The sequence below is a fragment of the Plectropomus leopardus genome, chromosome 6 (genome assembly GCF_008729295.1).
Source record: "Plectropomus leopardus isolate mb chromosome 6, YSFRI_Pleo_2.0, whole genome shotgun sequence".
Classification (NCBI taxonomy): Eukaryota; Metazoa; Chordata; class Actinopteri; order Perciformes; family Serranidae; genus Plectropomus; species Plectropomus leopardus.
The window spans coordinates 16,750,102-16,764,451 of record NC_056468.1 but is presented as its reverse complement, the minus strand read 5'-3'; the positions used below and the strand labels follow the sequence as shown (position 1 = coordinate 16,764,451).

Here is a 14,350-nt window from a genome sequence, read left to right as displayed (position 1 = left end):
CGTATAAACAAATGAAGCACTTTCCAATTACGACATGTAAGATGTGCCACAGTTATTACACATATCCACACTTATTAGTGGATATGTGCAAACATGGCAACGCAGAACTTTTCAAGAGGGTGGTTGAAGAAATGAAGGAGGGACACTGTGTTTGTACTGTCAAACAAGTCTACCACCTGTGGAAAACAATTTGAAATTTCATATTTTGACTGGATAAACGACATGTTAGGGCACATTAATCAGAGCATGGATGGATACATTCCACAAATATTGGTGGTATATTTGTTTTCACTAGCCAGGTAAACAGGAATCTTGTCTTTTTCAAAATAAGGGCAAAATCCAAAATATTTTGTACACTTAAACATTGTCCATGCAACATAAAATATGATCATGAAGTTGAATGAACATCTCTCTAAAAGTGAACATTGTAACCAACATGCAGGTACAATAGTTTTCCTTGCAGGGCTGTATGTATTAGACTGCATTAGTTTTCACTGGGAATGCCAAATAAGCACATAAAACTGACCATACGAGACGAGACGACCACAAAAACACAACTGAGGTGCTGTCATAAGTATGCTCAACCAACAGCCTGCAATATAACCATAAACCATCAGCTATATAGGCCAATCACACAAAGAAGTAAAAGATAATGCCTGAAAAAAAGCCAGAGCCAGAAGGCTACCTGGCTGCAATAGCTCATCAAGGAGGTGGGCATTATGTAGCAGTGACCCAACCGCACATCTTAATGTCTCCGTTCCTCAATATAGTGGACAAGTAACTGTACATTTCTGTATAAACATGTCAAAACTCCTGTTAGCAAGGCTAGAGCCAGCCCTGTTTTGGCCACGTCTGTCATTGCATGAAATGTTAACTCATTTGAGTCGCATCCCAAAGGAAATTCGGTGCACACTCTGACATCATGGGCTAAAGACTGTGATTTCCCTGTCTACACGTTAACGCTGAAAACAGAGTACTAAACAGCTGCACCCTGAAAGTTAATTTACAAAAAGTTTGTTTTCAGTGACCTTAAATGCAGTTTTTGTGAGGACATAAGGCCAACACATAGAATTTTATTTTTTTTAAATCCCCACATGTGGATTAGGCCTGAGGCAAAAGGCTATATGTAAAAAAACAAAAACTAACCAATTAAAATTTTTAAAAACAACGTTTGTGGAATGCAACAGAGAGGTATTTAGTCCTAGTATTATAAATATAATAAGGTAGTACAATCGTACCGTTGTTTTGTTCTTTGATTGGACAATCACTGTTCTGGGGAGGGATTACTTCACATGCTCACGTGCACGTATGTTTTCAGTAGATTGAGTTGTTTTTACTTTAAGATCATCTCTCTCATGTATGCACACCTCCCTTTCTTTCATTCCCACTTACTTCTCTTTTACGCACTTAGGAACACACACACACACACACACACACACACACACACACACACACACACACTGTGGATCTGAGGTGTTTCGTATCTGCCGTACACACCTCCCTGTCCCTAGTATGCAGCATGTGACAGCCCAGGACACTCTCCTTTCCTGCCCACTCTGCAGGCCGTCCAGTGACACGCCGTCCGTCATTGTTCAGCTCGCACAATGCAACATTCCACAATCAGCAGCAACTCCGACAAAACCAGAGGGAGAAGCAGACGACTGGGAGGACTGCATTGCTCTAATCTTATAGGATTAGAATTCCTTTCTACGGGCTCTAATGGGCCTCTATTCTTTTGAACAACAGAGCTTCGAGATGAGATAAAAGAAACTGATACAGATGAAGGCAATCTGGAGCAATTTAGAGAAGAATGTGAAGCTATTAAGGCCTGCACAGAGGCTCGGGAGGAAGTATAAATAAATGACTAACCGTTCGGAGAAATACATCTTGCTGCAACATGAGGTTGTATAAACTTACAGTGAAATGTATGCACTGAGGTGTCTGTAAATCAATAGCAGCACACACTTATAAAAGAAAAAAAACATAACTGTACTAAATTAGCTGCACCAGTTAGTTAGCTGCCATTACTGGATTTATCTTAAATAATCCCACTGTTGCCCTGCTCGGCACCTTGTGTCCCTCCTTTATCTGTCCTGCTGCTCAATGGTTGTGAAATTGTGGCATTTAGAGGACCTCAGAAAGTCAAGAACTCAATGTCAGAGATTTAAATCCTAAGTGAGAGGATATACTGCATGCATTCAGAGGGGAGAAAATGTCATGAAGGACTTTATAGGGATCAGTGGACGGACAGCCTGCATGTTGGTCATGTGAGGACGGTACATTTATGGAGAATTAAAGTGGAGAACTCTGTGGCTTAACTTCACAAAACAGACAAGGGACAATTGAGGCCAAGATGTAGAAGAACTGAGTACAGATGGAAGGCACAGTAAGAGAATGTGTGTGTGTGTGTGTGTGTGTGTGTGTGTGTGTGTGTGTGTGTGTGTGTGTGTGTGCGTGTGTGCGTGTGTGTGCGTGTGTGCGTGCAGGAGAGAGAGAGAGATACAGAGAGAGAGTGTCTGAAGCAGTTCCTAAGCCTGGCCGTCACGCATGCTTAACCTTGCGCTAGCGCCTGTGCGATGCAGCTTGCATATCAATGATGGAGGGATATCAGCAGAGAGGCCTTCAACCAACCTCCACTACACTCGGCAGGCAGGGAAAGCACAGCAGCATCCGCAGTTACACTATGTGGCACTTTAAACCATGCTGGTGAGCACATGGAGCAGTCATACAGTAAGAATGAGTGTGAAAAATACACACATTTACATTCAGTGGTGGAATGTAAATAAGTATAAGTACTGTACTTAAAGAAGTATTTCACCAATATAAAGAAGGCCCTCACATAAAACTAGTTATCTACACATACTACCAACACTGTTTTGGTACAAAGCTGGTTGAAAATCAGCGAGGTACCCCTTTAAGTACAAATTTAAGGTACTTGGACTTTGTATCTTCCTTTCATGCCAATATATACTTTCAGTCCACCACATTTCAGAGGGAAGATTTTTTTCTGAAAGCTTTAGTAACTACTTACTTTACTGGTTTAAATATTTGAATAAAAACCATGAGAATGTAAATTAGATTACTAAACAGTTTACACAAGTACAGCTACAATTATTAGTTAATTAATCAATTACCCAACTGACAGAAAATGAACTGTCAACTATTTTGATAAACATTTAAGTCTTTTTCTGTTTTTCATTTATATAATTTTGAGTTTTTCTGGGTGTGTTTGTTTTTTTACATATTTCAACATTGGGTAGTACTTTTACTTAAATAAAGGAACTGCATACTTCTTCCACCACTGCTTACATCAAGAAATCGGGGAAAAAACTACCTATACATATAATATTATACTGGAGAAGCAGAGTAGATAAATGGCTAAAATAATTCATGTTTCAGAAAATCAGATGAATAAAAGTAACAAGCAGTAGAGCTTCTCTCAGCTGAGCCTATACACAGAAAGTGTTTCCACTGACAGCTTTTACTTTTGGCTGGAACTCTCAGGTTACAGGAAGCGCTTTGAGGGAGCGTCCCTACGGCGCTGTGGTTTGGAGCAAAGCCGGGCATATTTGGTGTCACCAGGGGCCACAAAAAAAACATCTTGACAAAACCTCAAGTGCTACCACTAACAACATGAACAAAGCCTGACAGCATGATCGCAGTTTACAATCATGGTCAACAAAGCGTACGATGAAATGCACCCCCCTCCCTGCTTCATAGTGCACCGATCTGAATCCTCCACTCCCCAAATGTCAGTATCTCAATTGCAAACATACACCTGATACACTGTAACTATTGCAGACAGGATGAGTGGGTTCCTTAAGAGAACTAAGGAGAAAGAAAAGATATGATGTGTTCCTAATTAAAGCAGACGCATTCAGGGACACCCATGAGGTCTTCAGGGACCAACACCAGGTGATAAACTCACTCATCTGTGCCCTACGTCTTTTGAAGGGAGTGATAAAAGACTTTCAGGATGCTGTGCCCTCCCCTCCTCTCTTCCCCCTTCTTACCCACACACTATCTGATGCCGACGGAGGCCTTTTGTCACGTCGATCCTTCTCAAGGACCCCAAGGCGTCCTGTGAGAATGCCTTCTACAGGGTCCTCTCTGTTGATTGACATGTCACCCCTTTTTCTGCCTGTGTCGATCAGAGGCTGTCTCCCCTGCCTCACACAGCTCAATAAGAGGCCGCTGCTTTGATAGCAGTTCTGTGGCAAGTTACATCTCTGGCAGCGGGGATAAGAGAGAAACTAGGAGGGATGCCAGTAGATAAAAGAGGACTTTTAACAGCCTCTATGTGTTCAGCAGGTTAAAAAGTGTTTTCTATCAGGGCCTTGTCAAACTGTCATCATCACTTTTGTTTGAAGACAGCTCTGTATACCCAGAGAGAGGAAAAAAAACATATCAGAGGTTTTCTTGTAATCCCAGACTGATGCTAATCTAAAACGCTGTGAGGATTAAATACATCTGCGGCAGTTTTAAGTAGATATCTTTCACTGACCGTCAGTATTGCTGGAAGACAACAAACGGATAGCGCTGACAGTTCTCTGTGTTGTAGCAGTTGTTCACAAGCATCCCATGAGAGCTGGGGAGGCTATTAGCTGTGTAATGATCACTGGATGTTGTAGTTCACATTCACACAGGCAGCGTGACAGACAGATGGAGGTTGATTTTGAGGGATGAAACATATGGGGAAAGTGCTGTAAGCAGACAGCTCAGATGGGCTTACAGACTTACACACGCAGTATGCTCTTTATTGACCCAAAGCAGCAAAGAGCGGAGACAGATACACACACACTATCACACATTTCCATATTGATCTCTGGAGCTAAAGTTGAGGTCCACCACGTGGTGCTTATGTTTGGGTTAAAGGGTTTCTTTTTACTCCGTCACTGGACTTAAGCCAACAAAACCAGGTGTGGCTACTTACCAGTGTAAGTGAGCCACAGAAAGAGCGAGATGCGTGCAGAGTGCAGAGGTCCGATACACAGCCATTATGGAGCATTAGACCATGAGGTCCTCTAGGATATCACCTGACCTTGTCTGACCTGGACACAAAAACTCTCTCATTCAGTCAGCCCTCCTTTTTTAACCTCTCAACAGTGGCATATCCAGACTTTTTTTACTGGGCTGGCCGAGTGGAGCACTGACTTTCGCAGGTTTGGCAATAAGAACGAGCACTGCTTCACATGTCTGCATAGTTTTACATAAGCTACCCATACCTACTTTAATTACTAACATTACAGTGTCTTACATTCCTGTTTATAGTTTAGTTTAAAAGATGTATAGACCTACCAATCACAACACAACCGAGTGACACCACACAAATGTAAAATTAGACAATGTTCCTCCAAAAGTAAAAAGCACAATAGCAAGTATAAAGTGCCAAAAAAAAATAAAAAGCCAAAACATTGAATAGGACTGTGAGCGTTAAAATGTTAAACTTTTTAATAGTGTTAATCGTTGGCCAACATTTCTGTCTTTAAGGGGCTGCTAGAGTAATGACACTGGTTTCATATTAAAGAAGACAGTGGTTCATACCATGTCATACTAGCTTCTCAGTAAGGGGGCGGAATAATGCTCCAAAGGTAGGCTAAATTTTGGCAATGGAAAAACAATGGCCATTTCACAGGGGTCCCTTGACCTCTGACCTCAGGATATCTGAATGAAAATGGGTTCTGTGGGTACCCATGAGTCTCCCCTTCACAGACATGCCTACTTTTACTAGTCCAATACAGTTTTTTGCTGTCATTTGATTTCTGATCAAGACAATCTGGTAAGAATTGCCTTACCCTGTCGATATGGACTTCAAAACTGTTTTATCATGCAAAATAATGGATTTGAAAATATGTAATGAAAAACTACGATTCATCATGATAACCTATAATTTCTGCAATTAACTGTGATTCAAAAAGATAATCATTTGACAGCCCTAATTTAACGTAAATAAGCCTGTGCGAACGAACTTTTTTAAAGTTGCATCGATTTATTTGTATATAAAATTAGACGGGCTAGACACACATTCCTGCCTCTCAAGTTTAACACTGAATTGCACCGATAAATTAAAATTCAGTTTACTCATCAAACAGTTCCAGCTGACTGGGCGGATAGCCAATCATAATGGGGTGGCACCTTGAGTGGGCATTAAAATTTCAGGGCCTGGGCCAGTGTCACCCCAGAACACTCCTTAGATACGTCCCTGCCTCTCAACTGTATGTCGACCTTTGAATCTGTTAGTTTGACGCTCATTTTCCAAACTCTCATTTCACCCGCCAAGTTGACCAACAACATATGTTTATCCCCCGGCTACATTCTTTTTGTTCATGCTCTAACAAATGATCCCACTCTCCCTTTCCTCTAATGAGTGCACCTCTATCATTTTTCAAGGACACCCAAGATGTGGTAGTAAACAAACAAAAAAAGTCATCAATTACATTTGTAAGGTGGCAGCTGGCACACACAAAATCAGATTCCCCGCACAGTCGATGCAAGGCATTGTGAGCATACACTATGTGCGTGTGTGAGATACTGCTCTATTTTTATTGTAGTTCTCCTGTAATGCGACTCACTGTCAGAGCCAGAGTGGCAGCCTGAATTGCTTCTGTCGGATAAACACTCCCAGCATGCACTGCTTTGCCTCAGTCTGCGCAATGCTGCATTGGCAGCCTCCTGGCAGGATTCTGAGGTGTCTCGGTTCAGAAGTAGCTGTGTGTGTGTGTGTGTGTGTGTGTGTGTGTGTGTGTGTGTGTGTGCAGAATGATGATCCTTACAGCACTAGAAATGCTTAAGTCTGCACCAGATTTGTGGTTGGCACCTGAACTACAGACTGAACAGCAGTGGCACTTCCTATAGTTTGACTTTGAGAATATGTTCTCATTAATCTGATGAGTAAAAAAAACAAAGCACACTTTTTAGGAAAAAGTCCTCAAAACAGGTATGCTGCATATGTCTAAGTGATACGACAAGACTTAGAAGCACGTGTATCTGAAGCAGTGTTTTTTCCATGATTCATTACACAGAAAAGAAAAAAAAAAAAAGGAATGTGTACTATGCGCTGCAATGCAACTCGCTCAGGACCACAATCCCAGAACTATGTGGAATGTGTCCTCTAACTGCCAGTGACTGAAACCTACACTCGTTGAACAACTGCAGTACACAGTCAGTGGTCGTGTACTGTCACTTCGAATCAAAATCAAGTGCAGACCGTAACACAGGTACAGCCAGAGAGAGAGAGAAGAGAGAGCTGAACAGTGTTGCTGTCTGAGAACCAGGGAGAGGGTGTTCGCTACAGGCACATGGGTGTAAAGACTGTTTCCTATTCAAGTCTCTGTTGTCTTAAACCTTAAAGAATCAGTTCAAACAAATCATAAAATACACAGTTGTGATGGTAGAAGTGGTATCTAGCTTTGCAGACAATTTGGGTTTTATTGGCAGATGTCCCTTTTACTCAGCGTAATCCATAAACCTCACTGCCAAATATTTGTGACGGGGACTGCAATTCTTTCTACTGAAGAAACTGTCTTAATCAAAACTATAGTGACCGCTACTAATAAAAAAGCTGCTAAGAGGCTGAGCAGGCTCCTAACAGTGACTTGTTCAAAGATGCTGAAGTCCACAGATGCGGTTTATGGGAATTTATTAACAAAAAGACAGGAAACATTAATAACTGATGCAAAGCAAAATAAAACATGATGTTAAGGGTCAACAGAAAATATCGGAGCCAAACTCACCCTCTCTCTGTCTAAGTGCCACCACGCCTATGAATGAACAGGTAAATAATGTAAAACCACGCCCACCCTATGACAATTACAACTACCTGAAGTGAACGTAACCAACACGGAACAAAATGATCAATACACATTATGGCTCCTACAAAAACTATCCATGGCGAGGTCAGGGCGTTTGCACGGTTCAACATTAAGGTTTTTTTTTTTTTTCATTTACTCAGTCAGGCAAGTGGGTCAGGAATATAGTTGCCAAAAGCTGATCTTTAGTTGACCTTGTCCAGATTGCTTTATTTATTAGTGGTTGTCAAATAAAAATAAAGATTAAAGTTAATTATCAGGTTTAATCTTTCACCCTAATCCTCTAATGCCACCCAACTAAACTCGTGTTGTCAGGATAAATGAAATTCTCACGCTCCAGCTCCTTTGTATCATTCTCTGTCCCCTCTCTAAATTTAGGACATTTTTGCAGGTCCATGAACGCAGCACAGGTGTGGAGTTTGATTAGCACAGATAATAATTGATCAGTCCATTCGATCAGATCAATTAACAAGAGGAGCAGCTACTGCAGAGGCAAATGAAGGCAAATTTTTCATTTTCACTGCACCGGCCATTTCGATGCTCCGTCAGTGCCGAGAGAAAGCATTGTATTTTATGTCTCCATCTGCTGGTGGGCCATAATGACGGGAGTATGCATAATATAATGTTAATTCCACTACAGAATTGACTTGATGACCACTAAAATTAGGTGGGGAAAAAGGTGGATATATCGATTTCAGTATCCCTTATTGGCCAAATGAGTTATTATATATTGGCATATTGGCAAAAATTCAAATATCCTGCATCCCTATTAAAGCCAGATGTTGATATTGTGGCGGGCCGCCACGAAAAAATGAATGTGTGGGAAACCCTATGATCAGTACTGCACATATGCAGCTCTCAACAGAGATAGGAGAGAAGGCGGATGACTCACTCCACAGCTAGTTCCATCATCGGCTCTGAAAAACAATGTGTTTAATTGGGTTTTTTTTTTAACACCACTAGATTTACTAGCCAAACATGACATTTTACTTGCCCCTGGCAATCAGGCAATCTTTATTGTTGAGCCCTCTATTGTGTCTGCACAGACATGTTTCCATTTAGTTTTTAGAGCTTAGAACAACACAAACAAAATCCCATTCACTATTACTGAACTTGTGTGCAGCTGCACTTCCTTAGAAGCAGAAATCTCATCCAACCTGGACTATATATATATATATATATATGGCATGATACCATTAACATTAAGCGTGACATTATGTCTCTGTTTATTTATTTATTTTTTATAACTTGAATAAACAGATTCCTCAAAGAATCCTTTTCTTACTCATCTGCTTCGCTTTATCTGCACATCCTCCTCTGTTAAGGGTACAGATTAAATAGCGGAAATCAATAAGTGACAACAGCTTCAGCCACATCTTCAGTGAACTTCATGAAATGCGCGTCAATTATTTTGTCCAGTCGGTGCTTTCTTACTACATAATCTATGTAGAAAAGGATATACAATCAGATGAAATGTCAGGTAGATGGGCGTTACTATAATAATTTAAGGAAAATAGTTTTCTCTTCAGTCCAAATTCCCTTTGGTGTATTTTAACATACTGCATTTTTCTATGGACACAAAAAATGTATTTTTTTTTTTTAACTCTCTTGAAGATGAATTACATTGTTTAACAAATTTTGAGCTACTGAATGTTACCTTGATTCTTCACGCAGAACTCCTTATATGTCTGAAAGTTTTTCATATCAAGAACAGGGAGTTCAACTGACATGCAATGTCCACACAATTTCTACCTGGAGAGAAATGAGGCTTCCTTCATTTTGTTTGGAAATTTCAGGCATATTCTGCAGACTGTAAATTTACACCTTTATACCGTGATTAACATAGGATCTTTTTAAAAAGTGCTACATTTTGTCACTCTCCTGAAACAATATTTTTATCCCACTATATAACTTTTTATCTCCAAGTATGCAAACTAGAAAACCACGGGATAAACACTTGTATATCTGTGATATGTTACCCTGCTGAGGCAAAAAAGTGTGTTCCGAAAATGCATCTGTAGCAAGGATACACAGACAAATCAGATTCTTAATGCACACACACCAGTGAACAGAGCTGCAGAGGTCAGTTGCATTTCCAGCTCCTTTACATTTACATGGGCGAGATGCCAGAGCCCCGTGTCTGCGGGGGTCCATCCTGAGGTCAATACTACAACACTGTAAACTAATGATCCAGCAAATTCCCTCAGTCCTGCTCTCTTCCCCTCCTCCTTCTTTTCCTCAATCTGTTGTTGCCCTCAGTCTCTCCCACTCTCTGATCCCCCGCTGTGCTGCAGAAATGAGAAACAACTGAAGACTCGGCGGTGCTGGGCCCGCTCTGCTTCTCCGATACACACCACTGATAAACAAGGCTGCTTGTTAAGAGACGAATGAAACTGTGCCTCGCCTGATTTTTGCCTTTCTCGGCCCCTTTTCATCTGGTGTTTTCTTGTCACCCCATCCTTTCTTTTGCCATGGCCTTGGCATTAACACCCAGTGGAACATCAACTCTCGCCTCGAAAACACTTGTAAACACAGATAACGAAATGATCTGCAACGGCATGGAAGTCTAAATTATATGTGATACCAGCCAGTGAGATAGAAAAGTAATAAGTTTAGAGTCTGCAGGAAAGATCTTGCCTGTTTTGATCTCAAAGACTAATATCAAATATGATCAGTAGATATTAGGACTGGGCGATATGGATAAAATCATCGTGGTACTTTTAACCAAATACCTTAATGTCGATATGATATTATAGGGTATTATAGGGTATATCATTTTTAAGGAATTTAGCCTTTAAAACCAGGTAAAAACAACATTTACAATATTATAATATCCAAAACCTAAGACAATTTGTGGTCTCATATCAGAGTATCAAAATATCGCCCCAGAAGATACCACTTTCAACAGGTCATTTACAGTATATAGATATCCTTTATTTGTGGCTGAAATGTTAAGACTCATGCTCAGTAACACAAAAGTATCACACAAGCCAAGTGTTCATGAATGTCAAACCTCTCAAGTAGCTCCAAAAAAGTAGGTCTTCACCTATGAAAGATCATGTCTGACACATCTATGAACAAAGTTTAGGCAGACGTTTCCTTTAAAGACAGCTGGTAACCCACTTATATGCCATGTTAACACAGCAGTGTGAACTCACATCTCTTCATCACGTGAACTAAGCTGCTCTGCAAACTGTCAGGGGACTCCTGAGCAACACTTCTACAAAATAATCTTCTGTTTTCCCAACAGAAAAGCTTTTCACATACAGTACATGCTTACACACACTCACACGCACGCTTACATGTGTTGACACAGAGTATCTTCCAGGCCTGGAGGAAGCTTTCCATCTCTCTGTCAGCGCATGCAATAAGGCAGCAATAGAGCCACACTGTTCAGTCCTATCCTTTTCGTATCGATTGGGGGATAAAGAATGGGGCTCGAGGGAAGAGCTGAACACTCAATCACAATGTTGACAAACATGAGTGAACTGGATTCAAAAGACATGATATGAGCAGAAGCAGCTGGGAGTAGAGGTGAGACGATTAATCTAGTCTTTTATGAACATACTGCCAGGACAAAAAAGGACTCTCAAAGGACACAACAACTGAAAAAATACAACTTAAATGCAGTTTATCTTTGCACTCCTCTCTGATTTCCTCATCAGTTGCAGAGGACCAAACCTGAGAGACACATCGACTCTAAAAATGTGTTTTCGTCTGTTAAAAAGGCATATCATCAATAAATACTTGTTCCTCCTTCCCAGCGGGACCTGATCCATGATCGCTGCTTGCCGACCATCTGACCCCGAGCATCCAAAAAAGTAGTGAGCAGTCATGCCTGATTGAAACTGAAAAGGGGATTCACCTTAAAGCGCTTTCACACAAAATCTGCTATTCTCTGTACATCTAGTTTTGGGATGACTGAATTTAGTGTTTTATGTCATGCATTAGAGGATGTGTTGAAAAGTAGCACCAAAAGATGTGCCAAATTACATACATTCATTTTAAATTTTTGAAACGCAGGTATTTGAAACAAGCTGACCATTCAATTAAAACAATGTCACTGACCTGCCCACCTCCAAACCTGACTTAATTTTAACTTATAAAAGCTCTTGTCTGATAAGAAAAAAAACCCTAATTAGTTCCATTCTTGGGCCAAACTCTGCTCTCTCTCTCTCTGTGTGTGTGTGAACCCCGTCAGTGTGCAGAAAGCAGCCATATCTTTGCTTGCTGATATGTAAAACAGAAATTGCTGTACATCATCTTCTATACTATAACCAACTATTTTTTCAAAGCTGCCTGACAGTGCATGTCTCGCTAAATGTGGAGCCAACATGACTGTCTGCTGTCACAATCTCATGTACTGTGGCTGTAGGTGACTGGACTCACGGAGCGTGGCATTCAACGCAAGACAAGTCTCTTTTTAAAAACCGACACCTCAAAACGGCTCGCGAGCACTCAAATGCGTGGACTTTGTTGCTGCTTCAACTGTCGACACACGGGCGTGAATGTCTAGTTTCGCACTGCTTGTTTACAAAACTGCCAAATGCGTGTTTTAAAGCACGCGTGAGCCAAAATAACAAATGAGTGTTTAAAATGAAGCAGCCCGGACAACAAGCACAGAAAGACACCACAAAAGAAGAAGAAAGCAGAAACTGCGTGGCACATTCTAGCCTACTTTGGCTAATAACGGTTAAAAAAAAACCCCGCCGACAAAATGTCTTATCTTTCCTCAAATAAATAAAGCAGTCAACTTTCCAAGGTTTGCAGAGCGCTGAGCAGAGAGCTCCATGCCGCTGAGTGTAGCGCCGTGTGCCCTCCCCTACCGCAGCTCCGTGTGTGACTGCCCCCGGCCGCTCATGAACTTCCCTCACAGCCGCGGTTTCCTCCCCCATAAATAAAACTTACTTTTCTCTGGCTTGGCTGTCGGACGGCACGTTGCTACTCTTGCCTTTGGCGTACATGCTTGCAGAGAGCTCCGATTGTCACGCACCTGTCAACCCATCACAACCTCCCTGGGCACAGCCCCGTCACCATGGTGACACAAGCAGCGTCGTCTCCCATTGGATGTCCCGCTGTTCGGGACCGCCCGCTCGCCATGGCAACCGCCAGTGAGTGACAGCTTCAAAACCACGCCTCTTCCTGAATAGCTCCACCCCCAGCCTCTCTCTCTCTGTCTCTCTCTGCTCCACTCTCTTTCCCTCTGCTTTCCAGTGTGTCTGTCTGAAGTCTGTCTGTCTGTCAGTGTCTCTCACATCCCTTCCCTGATTGGAAAGGCTCTCCTGACATGCAGACAGACTGACATACACACACACACACACACACACACACACACACATACACATCCGCACCCCCTCCCTCTATTCTCCTCTCTCATTGCAAGGGGGGGAATTGAAACCGTCCAACTAGGATTTTTAAACAACTGGCTTTGGCTGTTCCTTTTATAGACAATCACACCCTCTACCGACGCACACACAGCGCACTGCGCAAACAAGTCTCGCAAACTGCATTTGCATTGGTGTTTATTTACAAAGGTGTTAAGATATCCAAACATGTGTGGAGCAGAGCATGTTGGGAACAGACAAGCGCTACTGAGGGCCTGTAAACAACACACCCAAGCGTGCACTGTGGGGAGACGTGGCCACAAAAGAAGCCTTCCTTTACATACATGCTTGAAGCGCTGCCACTGTGCAGCTGCTCCACTACTAACAGGAAATGTTTGGGAAATGCAGTGATACTTAAGAGCTGGATAAATGCAGTGGAACATGGAAGATGATCAGCTCTCGAGTGTAAATGATGACCTGTTGGAGATACGTATATGAGTTCGCTCAACAGCTGAAATCCTAAAAAAGGCCTCACGCTGTATGGATTAGTCCTTCGTAAGTGTCTGTGATCATCATGAGATAATGAGGTACATTCACAAAAAAGCAGAGGTCATGATGACTGCAGAAACATGGTCTTCTTCACAGAGCACGGTGTGTGTGTTTTTTGGATATGCAGCAGGCAAGAAGTGCTACGTCATGCTGCTGTCCAGTCTGGCAGCTAACAGAGAGGAGGGTTCACTCCACTGTCACGATGTACTTATCGCAAATCCACTGAGAGAAAGAACATAAGAGAATAAGGGATGGACCACAGCTTGGTGCTATCCAGGAGCTGAAAAACACCACAGACTGATGTACAAAACGCTTGATTCCCAGACAGTAGTAAGCTCTGGAAAGACTGTCTGTATGTGTGTATATGTGTGTGTGTGTGTGTGTGCGTGCGTGCGTGCATGCGCTAAGGGCATAGTACAGGGGCAGCAGTGTTTATGCTTACGCAATGCTCCCGTGATGTGACCCAGTTGGAATGGATGCACACTGCCTCATTCTCTCCTGCTCTCTCTCTTTCTGTCTCCCCTGTCCTCACTCTCTCATGTCTCTCTTTTTGACTGAAACCTCTCTCTCTCTCTCTCTCTCTCTCTCTCTCTGTCTCTCCATCTCTTCCTCTCTCTCTCTCTGTCTCTCCTTCTCTCCCTGCCTCCCCATGTGCCAAATGAACCCCCA

The 14,350-nt window shown here is 42.1% G+C and overlaps 1 protein-coding gene across 1 annotated transcript in view; it reads right to left on the bottom strand.

The window, feature by feature from the left end:
* ssbp2a (single stranded DNA binding protein 2a) overlaps nt 1-12,772 on the bottom strand; it is a 64,134-nt gene extending 51,362 nt beyond the window's left edge. Inside the window, exon 1 of the mRNA XM_042487546.1 lies at nt 12,717-12,772. Coding sequence (XP_042343480.1) covers nt 12,717-12,772 — 56 coding nt within the window. The remainder of the gene's footprint in view (nt 1-12,716) is intronic.
* Between the last annotated feature and the right edge of the window lie 1,578 nt (nt 12,773-14,350).